Source organism: Anarhichas minor, unplaced genomic scaffold (assembly GCF_050575085.1).
Source record: "Anarhichas minor isolate MPS153535 unplaced genomic scaffold, ASM5057508v1 ptg000007l, whole genome shotgun sequence".
In the NCBI taxonomy this organism is placed as follows: Eukaryota; Metazoa; Chordata; class Actinopteri; order Perciformes; family Anarhichadidae; genus Anarhichas; species Anarhichas minor.
In genome coordinates this window covers 14,558,760-14,586,717 of record NW_027466453.1, presented here as the reverse complement: position 1 = coordinate 14,586,717, position 27,958 = coordinate 14,558,760, and the positions used below count along the sequence as shown (strand labels likewise).

The 27,958-nt window shown below is 45.2% G+C and overlaps 1 protein-coding gene across 1 annotated transcript; it reads right to left on the bottom strand.

The window, feature by feature from the left end:
- Window positions 1–7: 7 nt before the first annotated feature.
- tex2 (testis expressed 2) lies at window positions 8–26,382 on the bottom strand. Its single transcript, XM_076086029.1, has 13 exons — window positions 26,186–26,382; window positions 25,144–25,208; window positions 11,978–13,751; window positions 9,882–10,082; window positions 8,518–8,881; window positions 7,537–7,829; window positions 6,673–6,834; window positions 6,432–6,531; window positions 4,248–4,368; window positions 3,680–3,796; window positions 3,187–3,396; window positions 2,570–2,690; window positions 8–1,791 (listed from the first exon to the last, which is right to left on the bottom strand). Exons 3-13 carry the CDS (start codon window positions 13,724–13,726, stop codon window positions 1,642–1,644), a joined length of 3,588 nt encoding a protein of 1,195 aa, XP_075942144.1. The 5' UTR covers window positions 13,727–13,751; window positions 25,144–25,208; window positions 26,186–26,382; the 3' UTR covers window positions 8–1,641.
- Between the last annotated feature and the right edge of the window lie 1,576 nt (window positions 26,383–27,958).

Genomic DNA, 27,958 nt, shown 5'->3' with positions numbered 1-27,958 from the left:
AACACTGTCCAAGCAAAAGGTTTTATTGATCCACAACGATCAGAACTGTAACATTCTGTGACATCACTGAACACAACAGCAATGTTTGATATTTTCATCACTGTGCAAATGAACAACACTGAAACCTGTGAAAACAAAGGGCACGTCTTGACAGACAGTAATGGCACAAACACTTTCTATCCTCGACTGATGCAACAGATGTGGTGGCTCACTACGGAGGAATGTTTATTTTAAAAGGCACTTTCTGCCTCATACACTTTGCCAACACACACACATTTGAATGTAAAATAATAGTCGCCTGTAAAGCAGCCGGGCGTCTTGGCAGATTACAAAGTTGCTGTTCTAGTTTAATGTTGTTCCTCTTCAATGTGTACAGTACAGAAAGAAAACAGCAAATCGATGAATAATTCAACAACAAAGAGCATTCATTAGCTGGATGTCTTCTGACAACATTAAATAATATGGCTAATATCCAGTATGTTTATTCAAATAAAACAGGAAGGGTGGGTGTCTTTCTCCACCCTTTACACACACAAAAATAGTTTTATGTGTAACTATTCTCAAAAGGGTTTCAGTCTCCTGCTGCCAAAACTTTCGGCTGCCCATCATCACTGGAGTGGCCCCAATAGGAACACAAGACAATCATCCGATTGCTTATTTGTCACCGTTCACCTCATACAGCAGCCGACAGACAGGACTGAAAGATTGCTTTGGCAATAAAAACAGAAAATTATTACTTTTGCTCAGCTCTAAATATAACATGAAGAGAAGTCTTGAAGCATGTTGAGTAGAAGCACGTCGTCAGTGAATGAACGATTCCTTGCACAGCGAGGGAGCTGCATTCCTATTTTTACATTCATCAGACCTAGGTAATGTTAAGCTGCTGTGTTTGCAGATATGTTGTAATTCGCCCCTCTAACGTCAGATTTAGCTCTAATCTCGACTACACGGTTAAAAGCACACAGGCTGTACGTTACGACGGTGTCCATAGTGGATTCAAACTGACCAAGTGTCTCCGATGGACACAGTGCCATTGATCTGTTTGCATAAAGGTGCCGGGCGACTGGCACAGGCAGCGGTGTGGATGGGTGACCAATGAGTTAACATCCCTGTGAAATGTGTGTCAATAGATGCAGGGGCTTTCAGCAAAACCATCGCCAAAATTTTAGGAATTATTCCCTCAAAAGATTAGAAACGGTCGCCGAAAAACGTACACTCCTGCAAATGTTTGGTGCGGCTGTACATCACAGGTTAGGGTTGGTTCTTCTGGTTGAATCTGATGGCTGTTTGTCGATCCACCACCACACACACACACATTCGTTAAACGGTCTCGACATGCCCCATGTATTGTATTTCATCAGAGGATGAATCATAACATTTGATGTCACACAAATAAAGCTTTGCCATTGGATGACAATCTATGAGTCACAATTTTCTCCCGTTTTCCTGCTTTTGGTTGCCACAGATGGTTATGAGCTCGCCAACACTTCCGGTTTTGTGAATGCACTTCACCGGTGGTGCAACAGTGGGACTGGAACATGGGTAAAAAGATTGGAGAGTTGGTCCGGCACGTTGCTGCACCCGAGGGTCTCTGAGAGGGGCGGGGACTTGTCACAAGATGTCCACTTTGAACAGCAGTCTTCACATGTCAGAGACCTCAGACTCCTCGGGTTCTGGGTCCTTCAAGGCATCATTTGTCACAGTAACCAAGTTGGCATTTGAACGTGTGTCCATGGCAGAGTGCATTATGGGTAGCCATACATCATCCATGTTTGGCATCACAAATATTTTCTGTGGGAGGACAAGCACAGTAACAAAGCAAAGTCATCTTAATTCAAACAATAAAACCACAGTATTCCTCTTCAAAAAGCTATCGGTCTAGTGAAGCGAACGGCGCAGAAACTACAAATTAATATACTTTAGTCACTAAAAATATAAACCAAAGAAAGACATTGGCATGAGAGTATATCTGCTTACAAGAATTGGAGAAAGATTGGACCTGAAATACATCGTCCCACATGTATCCAACCCTGCACTCTTATGTCTGGGAACCAATGAGGCCGGAGTTTCGGCATTTGTTGAAAGCTAGATGTATACACTCACTCACAAATGACAACAGTGAGCGCTGCAGCACTGTATTTTACTGGAGGAATGGTTTAGGGGGATGGTACATAATAATAACCCCCAGAGGAGTCTGGCAGGGATAAATGTGTGGTAGACCTGACAGGGATAGCTTGCAGGTGTACCTCATGGCAGTTATCTAGAGGCAGGCGTATCATTACTTTGGAAATATATGAGGGGTAGCAAAGCCACTGCTTTGAAGTGCATGTAGGTGACCAGCCATAAATTAATCCCAAAGTCCTCTTTTATTACCTAAATTCTCTCCCTAAACAGCTTAGCACATTGTCCTTGAGTGAACCTTCAGCCTCTCAGTCAGGCAGCGGAGGTTTTTAAACCACACAGAAGTTAATAAACGCCATGAAATATGACATCACTTCCTTAACTAAATCAACGATGTAAAGAAATGATATTCGTGACTAAGCGTTTGCATCTTTTTCTCAGTGTTTACCTGGAATTCCTGGTCCAGTTTCTTCTCAATCCAGTCCGTCACATGAACTAAAGTGACCTCCCTCTCGCCGAGTTTGGGTCGTGCTTTCAGCTCTAAGTGAGGCGGACTCCGGAAACCATACCTGACAGCCAAGAGGAAACATTCACGTCAACAAATTACATCATCCGAAGGAGGTGAAAGTATCCAGTATTCACAAGCAGAAATAGGGAAAAAATGCAGATATCATTTTGTGTAACAGAAATATATGTTTTCTTTCTTATTCTTTTACTCATGTGGGGACCCCTCAGACTGACTGAGTAAACCACGGCTGATGAAGGGGATCATTATGATTTTCTACTAAGATAGTAATTATAATTAAGCTTATAAAGCACACAGTGTGTACTTAAGGGTGTGACATTGCACATATTTAATACAAATACACACCTGTGTGCGCTCATTGTAAATATTAAGTATACTTAGTTTAATAGTGATTAAACATTTTCTATTCTTTCTTTGCATGCATGTCTGTATTTGCCCAGCAGAGGGCGTTGAGTTACATTCTCAAACCACGATTGGCTGTAAACTAACTGACTACATCCTACAGTCTTCAATGCACTCCTCCCTGGAAGTGAACCTACCACATCCTGTCCGTGGGGGGAGGTGGGATGTTGACAGCCAGCGTCCCTCGCAACTCTTGCACCTCCACGGTGAGCAGCAGGGGCGTGTTGGACACCTCCTCCATCTTCTTCTTGATGAACTCCGTCTCGGTGGCTTTCTGGAAGTACTTCGACTTGGCTATCTTGTCCACGAAGCGCATGATCTTGCTGGGCCTGTGGCCTCCCACGTAGCTACGTGAGCAGAGGATGGGAAACGGAGGAGGAGGGGAGGCAAGGAGTGAGTCAGGTTCATTATTTATTCATAACAGCATCTCTTGCTACTCAGCGCCCACGACGGAGGGGAGTGACCGGCTGCTAAGTTAAATCAGCAGCAAGCTTTCCAACGTGTGGGACTGAGTGGGTGGGTGGACTGAAAGGGCAGAACAGTCTGCTTCAACACATCAGTGCAAAGCTGTTTCGGCTCGTTTTCAACTCGGATACGTAATGATCTTGTTGAAAAGAGACATTCGCTCACCCCTCGGCTCCAGGAAGAATGGCTTTGTCACTGAGGAGTTCTGGGGGGTCCTCCTCATCCGACGAGCCGGCACTAGACGACTCCTCATCGCTGTCTGCCAGACAGTATGTACGTGGCCTGGGCCTGTCACACACACACAATGACACACACACACACACACACACACACACACACACACACACACACACACACACACACACACACACACACACACACACACACACAGGCTGTAATGGCTTTGCACAGAACTATTAACAGTTAAAAGCTAATTCCCATTAAATGCATCCCTAGTGAATTAAATCACAGGAAATTAATCTCAAATGATTCACTCAAGAAAGGAAACTATAATCCAGAGCTATGGGCATATACTCCCAAAACTCACCAGCCATTGGACAAATCCACAGTGGTATGCGTCCAGAGAGAGGATTGGTATATCAAGAGAAGGGAGGAAAAGAGGAAATCATGAAAAAGCAGATCTGACTCCTAATAAATGCAAATCTACTCAATTAACTTCCAGCTCAGAACTGTCAAAATCAGCTTCATTACTAAATGTGCCTGAGAGCCTCACCCCTCTTTCCCGTGCTCCCCGAGCCCCTCGCCCTCCTTCCCCAGACGGGCCAGGTTCATCTTGGTCTCCAGCGTCATGAGGAAGGAGCCCGTGTAGGAGACCTCCAGATCAAACCACAGACCTGGAAGAGACAGTGAGGGAAACCACACAGACATATTATGTTTCAATATTAAAATCACTTTTACATCCCCAACAACACCACAGTGGCATCAAAAGTGACCAACTCTAAATGCTATTTCTGTGAATAAACAAGAACCTCCTGCCTGGTGTCTAATTGCTGTGAGATCCCCTGCAGAGCTGCCAGGAGGAAGTCCTGTCCTCTAGCAGATACTGGAAAGGTCAGCCCCGGGGCAGCGGTGCCTCCTTATTGGCTTACTGTATCAGGCTACTTCCTGTTTACACATTACACTTCTCAGGAGGCGACGGGAGAACCATTTAGATTCAGATCCCCCTGCTGTTTGCTCAATGAGTCTGAACGTCAAGTACTGATAAGTGTTGTTTATTATTCCTCTGCCTCGCTCCTTCCTCCTCTTCATTTCCCCCATAAATGCTCATTGATCTGCACGAGTGTGGCAGCAGAGTCTCAGAGAGAAGCTAAATGACAGCATTAAGTCAGAGCATGTTGGATACTGTCTTCGTTGTCTCTGTCTAGAACGAGACACACAGGAGGGAGACAGTGTCTGGAGTGCCTAATTCATTTCACACTGTACCCGAACCGCAGACCAAACCATGTGTGTGCTTCGACATCAAACTGGGAAATAGATCACTGTAACAGCAATGATATATATGAGACAAGATATGGCATTGAATCTAAGTTATTGCAATTCATAGCTGATCTATTGGATGGACTGCCATACAATTACGTACAGACATCTATGATCCCAAGAGGATGCAACCTACTGACTTTGGTAAACACCCGTCTTTTCCTGCAGCACCACCGTAGTTGACATTTTCTTTCCATTTACTTCTTCACGACTGCTAGATCAGAAACACATTTGGCACCTCAACTTTTAACTATTTCCGTTTTTAGTTTTTTTAATACAATGAGCATCACAGTTTCACAGAGCCATATCACCAAACCCTATGTAAATAAAACGAGATATTTAATTACATCAGTAAGGCCAAGCTCTACACAAGCTTGTGTGCATTTAGTTGGTCTTGGAGCAGAGTGAGTGAGTCAGGAATCACTCACTCACTCTCCTTCTTCTCATCATCACAAGAGAAAATAAACAGGATATGAAATTAGGAATGTTACCATCGAAGCAAATGCATCCTGTTCTGTTTCATGCGGGTTTACAGCGCAGCACTTCTAGAGATGGACTAATTATGTGCGGGGATCAACTGATTATGCTTTGCGAGTATACTTCTGTGGGTGTATATGTTCAGACAGAACACATTAATGGGCATTGCAGACTCAGCCGTGGAAATGTGGCTGACAAGAGAATGACTCATGACTGGCTGCTTCAACTGAACAGTAAAACATATCTTTACACGGAAGATCAAATTCGACCAAACATTCATTGGACAAACCCTGATCATTTCAAACCTACGCATTACATACCCCCTCCTGTGTTCTGCTCTCTGCTAAAGCACCACTAATGATTGAAACACAACGCCAACAACATCATCCCTTCTTTTCCCCATCTTAAGCTCCTCTTTTCTCATTTTCTCCCCAATCCTGCCACCTCGGTAGGAATTAATATGCCTCACATCTCTGTATTGTCTCTGGATTTCCAGCCAATCCCTTTGCTAGGGTTCAAGGCAGGGTCAGTCAGTGTCTCAGTAATGGATGGGGGGGACCCAAGATGTGAAGTTTAATTACTGGGGCTTAATAGAGCGAGGCACGCAGAGGGGCTCGGCTCCAGAGGAGAGATAGGGAGAGCGGGTCGGAGGAAAGGAGGAACGTCTTAATCCAGAGAGAAGAGGAGCAAAGCTAAGGGAAGATGGAGGAACGGTTGGAGAGGGAGGTGAAGCAGATAGATAGATTGGGGGGGGGGGGGGGGGGGGGGGGGGGTGAGAGCATGTCTCACAATTCTGTCGCAAAGGCAAGAGGGAGAACTGATAAACGGCCTGGGTTATGATAAAGGATGGAGGATAGCAGAGGAAGAGGAAGAAGATTGATGGCAGGCAAGTAAGAAAACCTGAGACCACTGCTGCGTGGAAAACACAAAATTCTCTTCCTACCTTGGTGGTCCACAGAGGGTTTGGAGGCATGGAGGATCTTAGGGATGGAAAAGCCCATGTCGAGCTCTGTCAAAGTCAGCTCGTTCATAACATATGGCAGCTGAAACACAAAAGACAGTTCAAAAAAACATTTTGACTTCACAGCTAAGACACAAAACAGACATTAAAACACAACCATAAGAGAAACAAAAACATTTCTGACAGTAGATGTATGTTTGTGCACGCTAGCACCAGTACCCACCCTGATCTTACTGAGCTTCATCTGGATCTTTTTGGAGACTACATTGGCCCAGTATTTCTCTCCCAGGAAGTCCCAGAACATCCTTCCCACAAAAGCGTTGACCCAGGCCTCAGGCTCCACAGGCTCCACAGGCTCCACAGGCTCCTCGGAAGTCCTGCGTACCTGAAGGATCCACATACAGGTATGTACTGTAGCTTTAACCTTCGTGACATAAAGTTAAGCTAAAAGGTTCTGGTCAAGTAAAATAACAGTCTATATAAGGAGTGCGTTGATATCTGGATTTCTTTTCCGGATGAGAAAAAGAATGCATGTTAATGCAGTGTAAATGCAATCCAATCCAACGTCAAAGAAAAAGAATTGACCAGAGAGTTGCCTGGTCTAAATCCGTCTCTTCCTGCTACCTTAACCAAGCCTGCCAAAAGTAATAGTAGTAGCTAATATACAGTATGATGAAATGAATGAGGCGCGTCCATGGCATTCTTTGACCTGAGACGTGTCAGATACCAAAGATTGGATGTCACAATCCAGATAATGTATCCAGATACAGATCAAGTGTTGAAACAACGTGTTTCATTTTGCGCGCAACCACCATCAACTGTCAACTGTCAACTGTCAAATCAGCAGGAGACAAACAACACGAGGCCCACTCGAAAAACATTGCTCCATAGCACTACTAGTGGTCAAAAACTCAACAGGGTACCTTTAGGGGAAATACAGATAATTGCTATTATTCTACTAACAAATCTACAATTACTAATATCTACAAATTATCAATGACCAAGTGACATGACCAGGAGTCTCAAAAGACTAGTCCGCCTGGTTGTTGCCTATTTCTTTCCAGCCTTGAGTCCGTCTGTCTCCTACCTTTTTTGTAGCTTTGGGGCTGCTCTCGGGGCTTTGGGGACCAGGGCTGTCAGTGGCAGTCGGGCTTCTCTGTGTTGCCTGGGGGTTGATATATTTGGCCATGTAGACACTATAGTCCAACAGCATCTTCTGCTTCATCCCTCCAGCGGAGCCACAGGAGGGAGCAGAGGAGGTCTCTCTGTGGCGAGACTGAGACAGCTCCTCCAGGCTTCCCCGGCTGCTGCTCCTGCTGTCAGCCTCCAGGCCTCCGCCAGATTGGGTGCTGCTACTGCGGCTGTAGGAGGACAAGAAGGCTAAAAGTGGAGGGAGGGGGGGTGCAGGATGTGATGAGTAAGGAGAGGTTAATGCGATACAATTATGCATCACCACCATTTTCAGGGATACAAATCAATGCATCACATTCCACATACATAATGCATGCTCGAGTCCTTGGATAGTGTGCGTCTATTTTTCCCCCCCATTAATTTCTGCAACACTCTGAATCAGCATGCTTTACACCAGATGACACCGCATCTTCTCTCTGGCTCATATTAGCACTGAAATAGTCATTTTCAACATAATTGCTATGTATTTCCACAAAACAGGCTTGATATTTAAATCATCTTTCCAGTAATCCTGTTCACCCTACACTGCCTTTTATCACTAGACCCTGTTTCCCTTTGAATTGGGCCTTATCCTTACAGGCTTATATCCCCACAGTGGAGACCAATGGTGTAATATGCTGCTTCTCTGTGCATGTAATCCTGCTGACCCATTCACACTCATCTGTTCGCTAGTTGAGGGGATTGTCAGTCCCTAAGCCGGGGGCTTATGCACAGATCTGATGGCTGTGCAGTTACATACTCAAGAGAACGGCTGTTCTGTACTGTTGGAAGTGTCGGTGCAAATACAGTGCGTGGAAAGGGTGCTAGAGACAGATAAACTCACATACTGTGCATGGCTGTGTGTGTGATACCGCACATAGCTCAGTGTCAAACTCACCACTCTTGCAGATGCCAGGCAGACTTCCACCTCTCCCCTCTGACTTCGTTCGGGACGCCAGGAGAAATCTCCGGAACCACTCTTCCTTTTCCCGCCCCGTCCTCCCAAACAAGTAGATTGTCAGATCCCCCCCTCCAGAGGTCGGCCCTTTGGGTTCCTCTGCCGATCCCGATACCTCAACCTTCTCGCATTTGTCCGTTCGTTCCAGCTTCTCACACAGGCCCGTTAATTTCTCCTCGCCAGCTTCGGGCTTCTCTCCCTGGGCCTTAGACATGAAGTCCTCCTGCTTGGCCAGCTCAATGCAAATGGGGTACTTTTTGTTCCAAACTCTCTTCCTAGCCAGGCTTTGGGGCACCAGGTTGATCTATGGGGGGCATATAGATTGAGATCACACAATCAGACGCATGAATGTTTGGACTGCGGAGGAGTAACGAAGAGACGCCATATGCAGCTCTGGTAGCGCTAGTGACTTGTCAATCACAAGGTAGCCCCACCCTAAAGCATACCCCGCTTTATCGCCTATTCTACTCTAAAAGGGACCATCATTTACTAAATGAACATCATGCTGTATTGAAGACTTGAAACTAGCGATGGAGAACATAAACTCATGTTTACAATGTTTACTGAGGTAATAAATCAAGTGAGAAGTAGCGTAAGTAGCATTCAGGAGTCGGCCCTTTATTAGAAAGAATGCAAGTTTAAGGCACTTCAGCATTGGCTTCACTTTTCAGAGCCGGAGGCCGCCTGGGTGTAGCCATGTGTTTTCATAGTATGGGGGAGGTATCGTGGCTCAGAATGGTTTAATCAATAAGACCTTGACTCTAAGCGGAGAAATGCATGTTTGGGGACACTATTAAAAGAAATGCAGCTTCTATAAATGCAGGTAACATTCAAGAGAGACTAAACAGCCACAATAACGATGCAGAAATGAGACTTTGGGGAGCCATTCAGTTCCGAGAGAAGCGTAGCTGCATGATGAGGACAGCCATAACGACTCCTTTGCTCCACGATATGAGAGACGTCTTTTTACTGCCCTGCCTTCAGAAATACAAAAACCATCGAGTCAGCACACTGCTACACGAGACGCACAGTTGTGTGTACAGGGTCAGTGACCTGTGATATTCACTCTATGTTTACACACAAATGTGTGACACTGAAAATGAGTAGCTTTGTCACTGAACTTGACCTATTAGCAAACATGCACTCAGGCAAAGGCAAATGTGAGGGGACGTGTGCTTGCTGTCACTATCTGTTAGGCACATCATCGAATATATTTCTCCCCTCACACACACACACACACACACACACATTTCGGCTTCTCTCTTGCATTTCTCATAAGCCACATACACCCACAACCAGCGCACCTTGCTGTCCGTGAGGTCATAGATCTTCTGGCTGATGTAGGTGACGTCAGGTTTTGGCTCGTTGTGCGTGGCACGGCGGGAGATGTTCCGGTTGGGCTTGGACAGACGCAGGACGGAGCCCTCCAGACGGACGTAAACGGAGTGGGTCAGGGTGGCGTGGTACATCTCCGGGTCGTAACTGTGGATCTCATTCATCCAGCCCTGAGAGATCGAAGGTGGTGGGGGAGAGGGGAGGAGTGTTAATTGACAGTGACTCACAGCAAATATACACACATCAGACTCCCAGCCAAACACAGAAGATTCTGCGGTACACGTCCTCTCACTAGTTGAGCTTCCATGTGGTTTCTGGAGAATTGATATTGTATAATGTTTACCCATGCACTCAAGTTTTATGTTTGAACTTTGCCAAATGTTTATTGTGCATATGTGAATAAAGCCTGAATGATACTGGATGTTTTTCGGATGTTTCGGATGTTTTTCGGCTGATATGGATTACATGAGAGTTTTTAAAGAAAAACTTTTAAGTTCTCCCTGCTAGATATATATCTATTTTTTTTTTAACTAGTTAATAGCAACCGTAAACAGACGCTGAAAATCATAATATCACAACGTATTGTTGGGCTCGACTCTTAAAACATGAACAATAAATGTAGGGATACAACGATTTTGTCTGCCAACAGTCAATAAACATCACTCCTTGCAGTATTGTTTTAGAATCCTAATCCAATCACACAGCAGTATATTTCAAAACAAACCCCTCCCTCAGAGGTGCGGTGCCACAAAGTTCACACAACACAACAAAAGATAAAGTGGGGCATCTGAAACACCGTTTCATTGTTGATCCTCGGAGGAAGAGAAAGATGCTGTTGGCCTGCACTCGTGTGCTCTGGGGTCCATCGTTCAAATGTGTGTATCATGTTCTGCACAACCGCAGAGCTCCTCTTTTGGAACAGCTGTGCCCTCTGGCTATAAAGCTCTCCTGTGCAACAGCTTGGTACTCACTAACACACACATACAAGTACACATGCTTACATAACTCCCTCAAACTACTTAACATTTCTCTTTCAGCAGAGTTTCTCCAGCACTGAGTGAGGTTAACTGAGAACAGAGGGCAAATGCGGTGGCTGTTCTCATTCAAATGTTTGGTTCAAAGCCGAACTGTCGCCATCACTGGAGAAAAAGCGTAACAAAACCCCAATATGTTGCTGCTGGTCCCCATGAGGCTGCATAGACTTTAATTCTCATCCAACCGCCCACCTTATCAGTCCCGAAGGAGGCTCTGTGAGCAAAGCCAATTTAATTGAAACAACAGGGGAAATTTCAACGCTTGGCTAGAGCGAAAGTGAATGTAGTGCAGATACAAAACAAAAGCTCATTGGGACATCCTACCTACAACAAGCTTATGCTTGATAGTAAACCAACACAGACGTTTTGCATTCTGTGCACTGTATGGTATTCTCACTTAAAGCACGGCGAGATATAATGCAGTGCCATAGGCAAATATCACACAGACGCCATCAACTAAATGTTTAAAATCTGTACTAATGCTGCATTCACATGGAATCAGGCAGACGGACATCATCATCTGGACAGCAAGGGCAAACCAACACACACGCATTACAACATGTTGCTATGGTTGTGTTGTATTGTTTACAAATAATAATTATTTTTATTTTATGTAATTATTCTTATACTTTGGACAGCAATGCCATCTACCGTTACCATTGCCCGGTATTCTCTGCCGGCCTCAACTAATTGTACTTTCTTGCTCTTGTCCAATAAATTGAAATGCTGCGTGCGGATAACCTCTTCATGTGACTGCAGCATGAATATAATATAGGTTATCTTGACTCTTGGCCGTATGGAACAAGGTGTTTTATGCAAGTTTGCCGTAGAATCTGTTACTCTCCTGTAAATATGCGCAAAGAATGCATCTCAAATGTGCAATTAATTATGTCGCAGCAGAGCAAGACCTTGATTGTAGTCCTAGAGCCCAGTGAATCAAGGACACCTGCTACAAAAGCCATGGTCTTTGAGGAGTTTACATGTTGAAGTCGTATAGCAGCAGGTCCAAACTCGGCCAGGCTTTATCTCACCTTGAAGGTTCCCGGTTCTTTGATATCCAGCTGGGCCACATTCCAGGGCTTTATCCCCCGCCTCCCTCTTCTCGTCGCTGACGAGGAGCGTCGAGGAGAGGACAGCCAGAGGACCAGCAAGGCCAACATGAACCCAGCTACTATCCCATGCACCACCGCACATACATATGGTGGCACTGGAAGGACTATATACGAGAAGACCAACTGTGTCAGGAAGATGAGGCCGGTCACTGGCACGGACTCCAGCTCCTCCTCCTCCTCCTCTTTCTCCTCCTCCTCCTCCTCCTCCTCTGAGTCAAGTTCACTACACAACCCAGTGCTACCAGTATGGGGCTGCCGGGACGTGGGACGGTCCCCATCTGGTGTTTCTGTATCGGTACATAACTCAAAGTCTTCACTGTAAAGTTCACAGAAGTCCTCGTCTTCCTGTCGAGCTACCAGGGCCGACATAGAGTAGCGGCTCAGAGTGAGGGAAGGGGATTTGGGGAAAGTGAACGAGGAGGCCTGGGTGAGGGCTGGGGCCGGTCCTTGTGACGGAAAGGAGAAAAAAACAGAGTCAGGTCCCTTCCCCGTGGGGGTTTCTTCCTCTTCTGCCACTTCCTCCTCCTTGATGCTATAGTTGTTGTTACCTTCTGTGTGTCCGTTTACCGCTCCGCTGAGCTCTGACGCACTCGAGGACAGCGATTTGGCCCGATGAGTAGCAACGGATCCCACGCCAGACTCATCCCCCATGATCTTACTAAAAAGCTGCAGGGGGTCTGACATCACCTCGGACAGCCGTCGCTTGGTATCCTCTATCCTGGCCTCCACCTCTTGGACCTTGAAGAAAGACCTGCCATCCGGGGATGTGATGGGGGAACAGGGCGCTGTTTTGGAGTCTCCGCCTGCTTGTGGGACAATGACGGGGCTGGAGCATAAGCGGGGCTGGGAGAACTGTTTAAAAAGCTGCATGTTGCGAGGTGGAGGCCGCTGGGATGGCTGTACTTGCTGTTGCTGATGAGGGGGGTGATGAAGATAGTGGTGAAGATGCCCTTCCTGATGTTCAGCCTTCGACGTGTCCGCGGAAAGAGACTTAACAAAAGATTTCATTAAGTGACGGTGCCGTGCGTGCGATGACGTAACAGTGGCGGCAGCGGTTTCTCGAGACTCGACATCATTGGACAAGGACCTGACCAGGCTGAGGAAAGGCTTGGAGGAGGACATCGCTGCAGACTTGCAAGGGGAGGAGGAGCTGGAGCTCGTGGATGGGGGGTTGGCAGAGGGTCGTTCAGAGGGCCAGGAGGAGCTGGCAGGAGGGGTGGAGCTCAGGTGGGGCTGCGTGGAGCTGGGGATAATATTCATGGCTGGAGAGGGTGTGTGTGGGTCTGACGGTTGCACAGACAAGATGGTGGATGAAACAGGGAGCACAGCAGCTCCAGAGGAGGTCTCGCCACCCGCAGATTCAAACAGAAGCTCCTCTTTTGCCTCCAAGCCCGTGGCGACGGACTGGTCATCAGCCCCTGAAGCTGCTAGACCTTGAAGCCCCCCTGCACCATCGAGCTCAGATTCAGCCCCAGCAGATCCAGGAGGCACGTCGTAGAGCTCCTCTTCCTCGTCGTCTTCCTCTTTCCCCAGAGCAGAGAAGTGGATGGTGATGGTGTCACGAGAGAGGGAACGCTGCACCTGCAGCTTGGGTCCGGGGGCGTGACGAGGGGGAGGAGTGTCAGCATGCTGGCCACTTCCCCTGCTGCCGCCGCCCTGAGTGCTCATCACCACCCTGCACAAGGCTCACAGCCTGCGAGAGACACAAAGAGAGAGTACACCGTTAATAACCACATAAACATTGGTATGAAACGTCGGTGCAAGCCAGGAAGTTGACAAATTGCAGTGCAAATCAGCAATTTGATAAAATAACTTCAGAGACTCCTACACGATCTACACACTCCATGCACATGCACACAGCCCTGCAGCTCTCTATTCATCCTAATGTGAGTAGACTGGACAGGTATCTCCGTGCTCTCCGATCCATTAGCCCTCATTATGCAAGGCTTTAGCTGACAGACAGAGTTGCTCTCAGGCCTGGCCTCTCTCTGTCTTACCAGCAGCCTACTCACTCACTAACCCCCGCTATGGCAACATGATTAATGGGTTACTTCAGAACACATGCGCCTTGAGGAGACGGGCCTTCAGCATCTTTAGCTGTATTTAACTCCCCCCCCCCCCCCCCCCCTCCACGGGGGGCAGACTGCAGCTGGCTAAATGCTGTGAGGTGGTGAAGACGAGACAGGAGAAAACAAAAAGGAAGGCTGCTTCTCTGACAAGCGAATGTAAAAAAACCATCCTTATTATTCAACTGAAAACTACATAAAGTTGATTATTTTGTCCACATGGTGGCAGTGCAACAAGCCGAAAAACACAACATTGACAGCGACATATTGTCACCTTAGAAAGCTGATTTGGCTAACATGTTAGCAACTTCTTTCCCTCATCCAGCAGATACAGAGCAACGTTAACATTCATTTGGAGTCATGTTTCTGGCCACCTGGATAGTTTATGTCCAATACTTTGATGCTATGAATGTAGCTGTTAGCGTACTGTCCGTTCCATCGAGTGCTGCTGCTGGATATGGTGATAAATGCGAGCTGTGAGATCGAACCAAAACAGTAAAGTTGCGATCCATAAATCCAAAACAATGAGCTGAAAGATACTAAAATGCTGATTCTCGGTGGGTAACATCCTTCACATTACACACAGTCATTTAACTCTTACTTCATATAAAAATATAAATTAGTGCAGCTTTAAACTTATGTGCTAAATTGAAAATGATGAACCTCAAAATGCACTGCTTTCAATCAACAACAAAACAAGGTATTTTTATTCATTTATACTAATAGCTAGAATAGTGTTGTGATACTGCTCATTTAATTTATTGTGTCCGTCATTTAGTCCTTAAATTGAATCTTTTACTGAGGCTATAACTGTCATGTATTGCATTATTTCTGTGCTTTACGGGATGGTAAAAAGCATAAACATACACATAAATATAACAAACCCTCCTTCCCCTACCCACATATAACAATATGCAGGACATAATCACACAACAAAGCAGCCGTTAGGCTCTAGTGATCACAGGAACAAGGCGTCTATTGTGGAGTCCCAACTAAGCGGAACCACAGTCATTCATCATGCAGTGATTTCACTGAATGAGGCCTCAAGAGTTATTGTGCCGGTTTGTTCTTCCACATCGCCATGAGTCCATCATCCCTGGTTAGCATTATCAAACAGGCAGGGCAAAACAAGCACACACAGTGAGACACACACACACACACACACAGTCACTCTGCACGGTTGATAGAAATGTCCCGTAATGAAAGGAGAGAAACTACAAAGCAGTTAGCTTGTGTGATTGTCTGCATTTCTGAGAAAGCCCCAATGTCCCTCGGGGCTCTCCGGCTGGCACCGCATCTCCAGAGACTGTATTTGCCGGGATGGAATAACAGAGCATTTGACTTTCCCAGCCAGCCTTTCAGTTGGCTGTGCTACACTGGGTTCTGTGTCCGTGTGTTGCTTCTGCCACGGCCGTGCTCGGGGGCACGGCGGATCGAATGAAAACAAGGAAAGAGAGAGACGGAAAAGAGAGAGCCACAAAAAGGAAGAAAGATGGAGAGCCACGGGGGGGGGGTCTGTAGAGGCTGCAGACGACCTTTCAGAGACAAGCTTGTATTTGAAGTGGGATTCACTTAAAGAACGCAGAGACAGAGAGAGAAAATGGGGAGGATGACACAGGCGAGAGAGAGAGTGAGAGAGTGGTGGAAGAGGGGAGAGGAGACAAATGACTGGGGAGACAGAGCCGGGGAGGTGGAAGTGGGTGCTGTCGTCATAGAAGCTTGAAGGACGGATTAAAGCATTGTGGAGGTCGACAGGGTGAGCAGAGAAGGATGGTTCCACGTTTTCCTGGAGACAGGTTTCAGGAGCGTGCAGCCGCAAGACACAGAATCATGCAAATGCCACCGATGAATAAACCTCATATTCTAAAACGGTCATGTTAGGCACTGGTGTGTTCCGTTTGTGTCCTTAATGTCCACATGCATGCACAACTGAAAAGGCAAGACAATGATTTTGATTGAAAGAAAATGAATCAGCAACCACTTTGATAAGAATTTTTCTTTATTTTCAAGCATAACTGCCAAATATTTACTGGTTCCAGCTGCTTTTCTTTCATAATTCATAGCAACTGAAGGATAATCTTAAATAAGGTGCTCACTTAGACCTATGCAGAGTCTACTGTATCTAAGCTTTCGGTCTAAAGGGCCTTCATCAGAGCATACAGGGTTCAGCTGGAATGTTGTGATGTTTTTCAGAACCTCTTGGCTTTCCCACGTTGTCCCACGTTGATTATAATTATTTTTTAAATTGTCTTAGCTCTCTACAGTACGCTACATTGGGATGAAAAGATACCTTTTTAGTAGATACCTACTTCTTCTATGTTATTTCCTTGTACATTTCGATACAGTGAAAGCTACTTTGGATAGCTTTCATTTTGTGTTGATTTGAGCCCAGTGGACTAAAGCGGTAGCGGAAGCCGAGGTCGACTGCAGGTCGAAGGTGGCAACAAAGCCGGATCAGGGTCCGTCAGCAGTGGGCTGATTGCTGCCGGTGGACCCACTGGAGTCTAAAGTAAATAGTTTGATCTGATTTCATCGGCCCCGATGACAAGCATGAACAATATAGAAATAGCTAATCCTCTCGCTGATGGTCTCGTATGCTTATGTGGGTCATGTAGAGGCATTAGAATGAATTTGAAACTGTTTTATAACCATCTAAAAGTTACTTGTAGCAACTTCAAAGACATTTTTTTTCCATTCATTTGAATGAATTTGGCTCATATAAAGCCCAACAAATCGTAGGCTACATGAGAGCTAAAACATAGATGACATATTGGAAACACAGTTTTAGTTCCGTCCTCTCCTCGGTGCACCACTGCCATTAAAAAAGCCCTGTGTTTGTTTTAGCCGCTTCTGGATGAGGATGAGGAGAGGAGTCTGGCACTGGGACTCATCCAATTAATCAAGGCAAGCAGGGCCACTCTAATCAGCTAAGGCCAGCGGCCCCCGGGAGAGAAGAGAGGAGGGGAGGGGGGTTAAAAGCAGCAGGGTATAAGAATGCTATAAGAGGGGGAACAGACAGTAGAAAAAGAACAGGGATGCAAAGTAAACACAGGGGACCGGAGAGAAAAGCAGAAAATACAAGAGAATTTTTTTTTGTAATTTTGTAATATTTGATATCTAAAAATAGATACATTTCCTTATCCACAATCTGTAATCCCTTCCTGCTTCAACTTAAAATACATTGACACCATTTTAATTCACATGTGTCTTCATAACTGGGCACAGAAGGGGAAAAACGACTAGGATGAGCGGTGAAGAGGAGGGAGGTACAGAGTGGCTGCTGAGAGAGAGATGGAGATGTATTTATGGTCAACAGTTTGTGCCGCCTTCAGCATAATGAGTCTCTTTTCTCTCAGCTGAATGAACCGCTGAAAAACCACCAATTTACTAAATTTTTGAAGAGCCAAGAAGCACGCTTAATTGATTCAACACCTCCAGCTGCTCAAAAAGCAGCATTTCTGTATTTTCCGCTTGTTTTATTCCTGCTAGCTGATACATTGAGTGTGACAGATGCTGCATCAAATTTCATATGTGCCTTCATTTCAGTCTCTCTTTCTTCCTCTTTTTTTTTTTTCACTGGGTCTCCCTCTCCTCTCTCTGCATTTGATGGATGGGTAGATACTTCTGGACTGTCACACACCCTGACAAATATCATGCCCCGAGGAGGCGTGTGGAGAGCGAGAGGTGAGGCTCCGCTGTCCTTTCACGAGAGTCGCACAACACCAGGGAGCAAACACTGGGGTACGTTTTCACATTTAGAGATTATGGGTGTTGTTGTTAAAGTTAGAGTAAGAAATGACAGGAAGTCGGGTAGAACATCTGCACAAGTGTATTGAACTTAAAGCAAAAGTTTGATACTTTTTGAAAGTATACTTCACTTTCTGGTGGAGAGTTGGATGAGAAGCTGGATACTTGATACTGTACGGTACAGTAGGAGGCTACAGCCAGAACCCACTTAGCTTAGCACGGAGACTAGAAAGAAGGGGAAACAGCCAGACCGGTTCAGAACCCTGAACTAAGTTTTCATAAGGCATCAGAATGAAGAATGGGAAAACTGTGGGTCCTGACACTCAGTATGCCGAAGTGCTTTGTCCAAATTTCAGTTTAAGGCCGACTCTTTCTGTAAGTTAAGCTAAAGCATGCAGGTTAGGGTTAAGTGTGCGGAAGTGCCAACAAGTTCATCAAAAGGCCACTTGAGGTTGGCTCCAAAAGCGAGTCCATCTCAGTAGACCCCCGTGTTAAAATGCCCAACTTTACCGCAGAAATGAACATGTTTACAGCTTGGAACCAAAAAAAAGTTTGGTGTCTAAAACTAATATTCCCGTTCATGACGACTGTACAGGTGTGAATTTGAATACAACTCACCCGTTTAGAATATATGAATGAAATCGGATGTTTTTAGCTGCTACAGGCATTATGTTTGTTTGTTTCAGTCCTTGGTTGCATATTGTGGCGCCAATCGTTTTCCCATGCGGTGGGTGTGGTTTTCAGAGTATGACACGTTGCGTGTTACGTCTCTTTAATCAATAGGTCATGCGCAATACCTGCACAACAGGTCATGTCTATTGATTATGAATACATTGTAACATTGGTTTGTGAGACTTTGCTTCCTTCTGTATGAATCACAGGTTGACCTCATTGAATTAATAGAGAGAGGGAGGTGAAAGAGAAAGAGACAAAATGGGAGACTAAATGAACATTATAATAATAAAAACGTCCATTAAAAGGTACGTTAAAAAGAGTCCTGCAGCAATTTAGCATTGAACTCCAAAAATAGTCTGACTCACGATGTAAACAAACTTTGTTATTCTTCCATGTCTACGTCTGGTGCCACATTACCAACCATAAAACAGGTTGGTTTGAAGTCTTGGGTGTGTTATGGCAGTAGCTAATGTAGCCTCAAGCTGAGATGACTCAAGTGCCACCAGTTGAGTCATATTTATCAGACATCACGCAGCTTCCTCTGGAGCAACAAAAGGCTTAATACAACTTTGTTTTTCCACATATGAGGTAGTAATCCCCCACACCTTTTAGCACAAAATGGCTGCAATATCTCTGTATTGATGGGGTTTAATGTAAGTCATGGATCAATACTAATGACTCAACAGTTACATCAGCCGGTGCTGAGCTTTTAGGCTTTTAAAAACCCACTTTTCAAGCCTCTGATGGAAATAACACATCCACATCTTTGCAATGACGAGGACGATGTGGGCTGCAGATTATTTGCATTATGATATATTTTGTGGGTGTTTCTGTTGGATTCCTGCTTACTGTATTTGTTAAATTGAGAACTTCACCATTATGTCCAATTCAGGCCACCGTAATCTGTGCCAGACCCAAACCACTGAATAATGCTCTTTAAGTAACAGGGTGCTGATGCGATTGGATGCGTCGAGGACAGACTGACGTGACCTCTGCTGAAAGGATGTTGAGTTAGCGTGCCAAGTTTCCACTTGGAAGATCAAACAGAAAAGTAAAATGAGGGAAAAAAAGAAATGAAGGCCGGCGTCAGAAGCATACTGAGCAGATGACTGTGTGAAAAAGAATGGGGCAGGAGGAAAATGGAGAGCGAGTCGAGTAAGAAACAAGTCGGCGAGGCATTAAAAGGGGTGGGTGACACCAGGGAGATAGATCGGGTGAGACAGAGAGACTCAAGATGAACACAGGATGCACACACACACACACACACACACACACATACACACAGAGGAAAAGAGAGAGGCTGATGGAGCAGTCGATTGTCACTAACAGCCTAGAGACACACACATGCACTCACTAACAAGCACACACACAGAAATTTGCTCCTTAGTCACATGACATGTGCAGTTGCCTGGATGCAAACAACAGTGACAGCGCACCTAAAGCAGGTAGAGAGAGAGAGAGAGAAAGAGACAAAGGCTGAGGAGGGTCCTTTGTCACACAGCAGAGAGCACGCAGGTTAACACAACACAGGCCTTTGTTTCATGCTCCACTGCTCTCTCCAGGGAACACTGGTCCCTGTCATCACCAGCACCCTGGTTATACCACATACAGATGCAGTATCGTACACCTATATTTGTAAATGTACATATGCTTATGAAGAAATGCAGGGGGGGGGGGGGGATGACAATAAGAGTTTTACAATGAGACAAGACGGCACTGGAGAAAGAAGAGCTAAGCATGCATTTCAGGGTTCACTGCCACATAATCGAATCTCTTTAACTTGCAGAAGTCAAAGGAACTCACACCTGACTGACTGCGAACAAGTTAACACAAGCAGCCGCTCTTAAAATAGATCTGCGAGGCTCTCGAGGGGTTCGTCTCACGACACCTGGCTGGCCACTTAAAGCTGGATGGAGGAATAAAGGGATGTGCATGGAGAAAAGAAACGGTAAGGAAAGGACAGAGCCTCGAGGGAGATCACTGACTTTCTAGGAAAAGATGAAAAAGTGACGCAAGCACAAGGTTTTGAGCAGGACTGCTCTTTCCACAGCAGACACACAAGCCAGAGCACAGCGAGGTTTGACCAAACTGAAAGTATAGGATGAGAATGTCAATATGCAAGATGAGCGCTGCAACTAGTGATTCCTTTCATTATGATTTAAAGTAAGAATTGCTTTTCTATTGATCAATTAAATCTATAAAATGTCAGAAAATAAGGGAAAGTGATCACAGTTTCCCAGAGCTTGTTTTACCTGACCAACAGTCCAAAAACCTAAATATATTAATTTAACTGAAAAAGAAGTCGTTTGACACTTGAGAAACTGGAACCAGTAAACTGTTGCCACTTAACGTTCTTTTTGATTAAAATGGATTTTCGGTTTGTAAAGTGTCTTTATTCTTTGATCGCTGGGTCACCATCATCACCTCGCAGTCACAGCATTATGTTGATGAACAGTAGAGCTGCATTCACATGCTCCGACTGTCATGAAGACACAAGACACACATGTAGATGAAACGTGCTGAAACATTTTATTCCCGTTGCACAGCAGTGGAACGCTTCACATACAGTCAGCACACTGAGCACAGACAGTGAAGAGATAGAACTGCTGCTGTGTAAAGGGAACACTGCTGCTAACAACAACCTGATGTGTTTAAAGTGTTTAAACCAAATGTTATTGCCCTTTTGTTCATATAGCAGTACTTTTAAAATAAAAGTGCACAATACACTACTTTTGAATTCATTATTGAACTTCGCCATAACAATGCGATTAATCGCGATTAAAGATTTTAATCGTTGCCCAGCACTAATATATATAGTATACAACACTGACGCCATTACTGTGTGACGTGTCAATAAGCCTGTTAGAACAATATATTTGGTTAACAGCAACAGACCTCAAACCTCCAAATGCACACATGAACACACGCACTGTGCACACACAGAGCGCTGCTCCAGGGTCTGAGCTCATCGACTTGACAGCACCGTGCGCAGCATCAGAGGAAACACTGAGCGGAGGTTTGACGGCGAGCATCTCGTAACGAAAAGGAGAATTTAAAAAACAAAAACAACGACACTAAAACAACAGCCAGGGAGATAAAGAGCACTCACGCAGCTCTGCTGGATCAAACCGGTTTTCTCCACGTCTCCGTCTCTAACCCAGAATCCACCGTCAACTCGCCAAACATCAAACCTCGCCATGCAGATCATCTGGTGGTTGCCATGCCAACAGTGAAGCTTTCATCTTGTTCCGCACTTATCCCCGCGTCCTTTTGTTTGTCGAGGCAGCTCCTCCTCACTGTACAACCCTGGTCTCCTCGGAGTGTGTGGAGTGTTTGTTCAAATCTTCAGTGAACGGTTCTCTGTGTGTGTGTGTGTGTGTGTGTGTGTGTGTGTGTGTGTGTGTGTGTGTAGGATGCGTAGGCGCTAAACCAAAGCACCAAACAGAATGGAAGAAGCTTAGATCTACCTTTTTGAGGCGAGAGAAAGACAAGAGAGAAAGTGTGTTTGTTCATCCTTTAGCTGTGCTCACAGACAAGAAGAGCACCTGATCAATTAATAACCTCTAATTATGGCTGATCAATACACTTTCTCCTGACATCTTCGGCTGTTGACTCTTCTTCTCTGTGAGACATAAACGCATTACGAGCTGCTGAATCGCCCATACAGGTTTAACGCTCTGCTTCGATAATTAGCGGATTTTGCATCGAATATCGATGTCTGGTGTCGACTAACCCGATTTGACACTTAAGAGATCAAAAGGTGGAACGCGCAGCCCTGACTGAACACACACAATCACACGGGCATCCAAATGCATTAAGCAATTTATAATCTGTGTAAAAGCTGCTTGACAGCCCGCAAACAGCCAGAGGGTTTGGTATTAGTCATAATCCAGCCTTTTACATGATGAATGGAGTGATGGAGTGATGGAGGGAGGGAGGCGTGGGGGGGGGGGGCAGAGACAGGGGAAAGAAAATCAACAGCGAGTGTGTTGACATTAGAAATGTTGCTTTGCTTTCATCCAGTATGAACAACGGGAGTAAGCGGGCCGTGTTTCTTTCAGTGGTGCTGTTTTTCAGAATTTGAGAGAGTGCAGGGGAATACTGTGCAGTAATCGAGAGCCATCGTAGACAGACTGTGAAATTGAGGATGGAGAGATAATAGCCCGAGGCTAATCAGAGAAGAACGGAAAAGAATCTTGTGAAATTAGTATTCATGGATCGCTGTGTGAAGTTGTTGCGAGCTCTCATGGTGTTAACACAAAATAAACCATTTATGCTTGTGCACAAAATATCTCATCCATTAATTCCCCCCCCCACCCCCGTTTTTGACAGTGATGTGCCACACAATAGCTGCATCAGCACAGACACTGAGCAGAATTAGCGTATGAGTTACATGACATGACAAAGGGGTGTATTTCTAACAGCACGCTCTGCGTGTGGAAGCCTGTAATCTTTGCTGTATCAAACTTTCTGCGTCTGTGATCTCAAAAGGCAGCAGTGCTGGTGGTAAGTAAGAGACGGATCCTTTCGTCCATCTTAAGAGGAACAACCATGAAACAAGTTGTCAGATAGCATCTTAGGGTCATTCGAGATAAGGCTGCACATGCAGAAACTCACGGAAACGAAACTTAAACGGATGCAACAGTAAAGGCGCTTCTTAACGTTGTTTATATGAGCGACGTGTCCATTTTGCACAGATGATATTGGATCGTTGATCATTGAATTGATATATCTTTCAACATCAATGTATCATTACACCCCAACTCTCTACTGTGTATTTAACTGTTTTAGACAATGGAGCTCAACGGCATTTCAGAATAAGATGTATTAGGCTTTGGCTCCACAGACATAACAACAATATTGTCAGTGTGACTAATTGTTGGTTTTGGTTTGGCATGGGTGAAGTGCACCTCTGGCTTGCACAGTGTGTGTATTACAAGTGTGTGTTCAGTGTGTAGCCTCCCTTCTCTCTAACGTTAACTTCCTGTTTTGGCAAACGGATGCATCTTCAACAGAAACACTTCTTTTTCCAGCTTTTTCCAGCTCCGCTGTTGAGTCGACCATGTGCTTTCGTGAGTGTGCCTTTATTGAACTCATATCCTGGTCAATAGCTGGTCAGCGAGTGCGCACGCACGTCACAGTGACGAGCGCCAGTGGCTTTTTCATTTTAACGCTGAGCGTGTGGATATGGAGCGTCAACATAACGTGTGAATGCATTTGTGCATGTGTGTGTGCGTGCGTGTCCTTTCACGTCAAAACAGTGCCGTGTGTGCCAGTTACCTCACACACAAACCCATAAGCAAAGTCACGCTTGTTGCAGCATCAGTATCGCAGAACTCAGACCACACTGACACGACATGGCCAAAAGTATGTGGACACCAATAAGTGCTCTGGGTATCGACCGATACCGAGTATCGATCCAATGCCTCACTGTGTGGAAGTGACTGGGTGTAACAAACACAGATATAAATGTACTGAACAGTTATATTAAAATAATGGTATCCGATACCAGATCGGCCCATTGTCAAAGATACCCGATCAGGCTTTTTGAGTCAGTATCAGACTGATATCAGTAAAGGTGCATCTCTAGCTCTGGTGTCTGGCTTGCTGGTGGTGCTACGTCTCTTAAAGACTTGGCTAAAGGCTGGCTCTGCCCTTCGTCTTATCGTGTAATGATCTGCTTTCAACCTCAGAACAAAACTCCTATCTGGGGAGCCAGATGTCTGCAACAGTATGACAAATCATTCATTTCTATATTGATAAGGAGAAGTTGAGGTCTAACAAGAATTAGCTGGAACGCGCAATATTCTCTCAACGTCACGTCTCAAAACAGGAACAACACACGTATCCCATTCTTTAGTGTAATTCATCCTCCAGGGACCTCTCAGAGTTCACATGTATATGTGAACTCTGAGAGGTTTTATCTGTTTTATCTGTTTTATCTGTTTTATCTGTTTTATCTGGCTCAGTTTTGTATCATCATTGACATCCTACCTGAGTAGGAGGAATACCCCTGGTTATTACTATTGTAGAAGTAATGTTTACAGAAGTATTGCACAGGTAGGCAGGCAGGTAGGGCTCTTATCCAATCACATCGACTTCTTCAGCTTTACACACACACACACACACACACACACACACACACACACACACACGCGTGTAATCTTTGTTCATATTTTATCCACAAACAAAAGCTTATTCAGGTGGTTCAGCTGCCACTGTTTGCTTTTACCCTCACAGCGATTTGTGTATTTAAGCTTAAGAAAGAGTATTCCCCTTCATCTACCAACACACCTCAGTGGGAAATGTTGGTGTAAGAGTCATGAAAGCAGAATTAAAAAATGTGTACAGACGTACGTCTTTGCATTCAGACGGAGTCGCGTGCATATATTAAAGATGTGGATGAGTTGTGGTTGAGTAAGAGAGGTCCAGATGAAGGAGATAAGAAAGTGAGGCAGGGAGCTGCTGTTCAAGGCCTTGGATCAATGCCAGCACTACTACCACCTCCCACCGACACACACACACACACACACACACACACACACACACACACACACACACACACACACGGTCAAAGCAGGAGAGGAGAAGTCTCACCTTGAGATTTTAGAGGCATTCAATCTCCTCTTGCAGCACAACCTGCAGTCATGGTGCTAACATGCCTAGAAAAACAGAGACAGACACATTTGTTTAATGGTTAACTGTTGTCATCTACTTTCAAACCAGCCACGGTTGTTTCCCTGTGAATTAACAACAGATGTTAGCTAATGTTGTGAACTTGTGTCTCGCATGAAACAGCCACACCATCAGATTTAAATGGGACATACGAGTGGTAGGCGATAAGAGGGAAAAAACAAGGTCAGTGTCAAACAAAACTCCTACGATTATTCCCACATAATGTAGTAGAACATATTTAATCACAAACCTGTATTAAAAGCCACATTACTACTAGTTCAGAAACCAGTTCACACGAGGATGCTGAGCAGGAAAGTCCCTCTAAACTACCCGACAGGTATAAGCAACGTCGTCCAGGCCTATGGTGGTGTATCCCTGGACTAAAGAGGGGGATTTGGTGCGAGTAGGTGACACACAGATAAAAGTCTGGGGTGATCGATGACATCCCGTGTGGCTGTGATGCTGTGGCCTGCTACCGGAAGGGGGACCAAGATGAGAGGGATGAGTAGCTCATGTAGACCTGTACAGTTCACAGCAGGGTACCATGAAGAGCCACAGATCCATCGGCCGCCTGCCTACACAGTGCATTAAAACTACAGGAGTCCACACAGCTGTGACAGACAACATTATCCAAACACGGAGGATGTTACAGCTGAAACAGGCACAGAAACGTGCTTTGATAGGGAAGCACACACCACAGTACACCGGGTCGTATACTGTAGCATCCTGACAGCTTCATTTCGTGTGGCTGATGCTCATGCTTTTCTATTATCAACACTAAGAATCCAAACATATTCAAAGCTACGGCTCCCGTGGCTCCATCCTGCCTCTTTGTCCTCCTCGGAGACTGCGCTGATTTACGGCTGTCACCCATGGACTTAATAACAGCTGATGCTCAAAACAAACGGGGGGGGGGGGGGGGAGAGAGAGACACAAAATAAGGCAAACGCAAGTTTAATCTTACCGTAGTTATCGCATCTTCACGTGCAGGCCACTGGTCCGCTCTGCATCCAGGCTTTGAATCGTTGCGTAATGCGATGAGGATCCCTGCGTGGAGCGCGTTTTGTGTGCGGCGCCGGGAGCCTGCGGAGGGACGGAGCGCGGCGGGCTGCCGATGGGGCTGGCTGGCCTGTGCACTCAGCGAGAGTCAGACAGACACTGATCAAACCCGATCCCCCCCCGCGCGGCTGCTTTTTTTTTTTTACGCCACACGAGCTCTGGGCGTGTATTATTTTGGTGAATGGGGGACAGTCAGCGCCACACCCCCCTTCTCTTTCACCATTTAAATGCTATGTACTGCCCATAGAAAGCGTCCCCAGCGTCGGTACTCTGGTGATTCATATGTTATTGTGTTGCTGCAGGAGAGTGTGAATTGCGTCATGGCGTTGCAGCTTATGAGACGCGGATTCTCCTCCACAAACAGCACGAACAAGCTCGCTTTAATAAAGGCTGCCAGACAAACGAGCAGCAGGTAAAAACACCGCCGCTCAAATGCAAAATCAGGCTATCCTTCTCTAGGTTGATGTCATTAAAAGCTATATTAGCAAAAACTGCGGACACAACCTACACCCGGATCAGATCCGCCAGGTGCACCGTGTTACTGCTGCCGGTACATCCGAAATCCGGCCGGTTTATTCTGAGAATATCTGCTTGAACAGGCTGCCACCGGGCGGGCTGAGGTGCGTGTTGCATCCCCACTGAGCGCACAGAGGCGTCTGTATGCACAGCCACCTGTAACGAGGTTATTATTACAGATCCTGATCAATCTGAGAGGTGAAGGGATCCATCTAGTGGACACTGGTGCTTCAGCCACAACTAATAATATCTGCTGACCAAATATAAGCAACTTTTTTCATTTTCTTTCTCTTAATTTCCTTCTTTGTCATTTGAGTAACGTGCTATAAATAAAGCTCGCCTTGCTCTTTTCCCCATGTAGATCGTATTCACAATGTTTCCTATCAGAAACCTAAAATACCGATGTGTTAGCACTCATTATGTTTTAAAGGCAATATTTATTATTATTACATTTAACTGATAATTTGTAGTGCAGTCCATGTCTTGGTTTGGTGAGTCATATTTCTTTCATATTACTTTACAAATCTCTAAATAGAGCCTTTTGTACCGCAATTTATTTCGCAAGTTCTATATAAATATATTATATTATATATATAAAATAACACTGTATGATAATCAAAATATGTATATTGTTACCAAAAGGGTCAATTTCTGCTTGAATCATCATCAGTTTTCTTGTTCCAGTGAATGTGCTTAACCAATGAGCCCTTCATTTCAGCATTATTACAACTGTATAGAAATATACCTTATATGTCATTAATACAAGCAGGTGCAACTTAAAAGGTTTAACAGCGTGTTAATACAAATTATGCCATTTATACATTGTGTTCTGTTAGACGCATTAAAGCCAGCTGTTGAGTTTATGGTCCGTCAAAGACGATTTCCCCAAATTTATTACAGCTATCTGACTGCAAACTGTGCATGCAAACCATATCTAAATCCATTTGCTAACAGGCAGGATGATGCATTGCAGAGCACCTGAAGACCCTCAGGACCCTGCTGATATTGGGGAGGACATTGATGTCTGGGATGTGGATTAGCAGCACCACCTTCAGGACACACTGAGCACAGTCATATTTGAGATGTGATTTATGAACTAAAGGGAGGGTGAATATCAAGTTTTTTTGAAGGAAGGACGCTTTTTACAATTTGTTGTCTGAGC

Excerpts from the sequence above, each read along its gene's own strand:
- tex2 (XM_076086029.1), bottom strand. The coding sequence starts at position 13,726 with ATGAGCACTCAGGGCGGCGGCAGCAGGGGAAGTGGCCAGCATGCTGAC. Across the intron at positions 10,083-11,977 it reads AAGAACCGGGAACCTTCAAG|GGCTGGATGAATGAGATCCA; the intron begins GTGAGATAAAGC and ends TCGATCTCTCAG. Across the intron at positions 4,369-6,431 it reads ACCCTCTGTGGACCACCAAG|GTCTGTGGTTTGATCTGGAG; the intron begins GTAGGAAGAGAA and ends TGTCTCTTCCAG.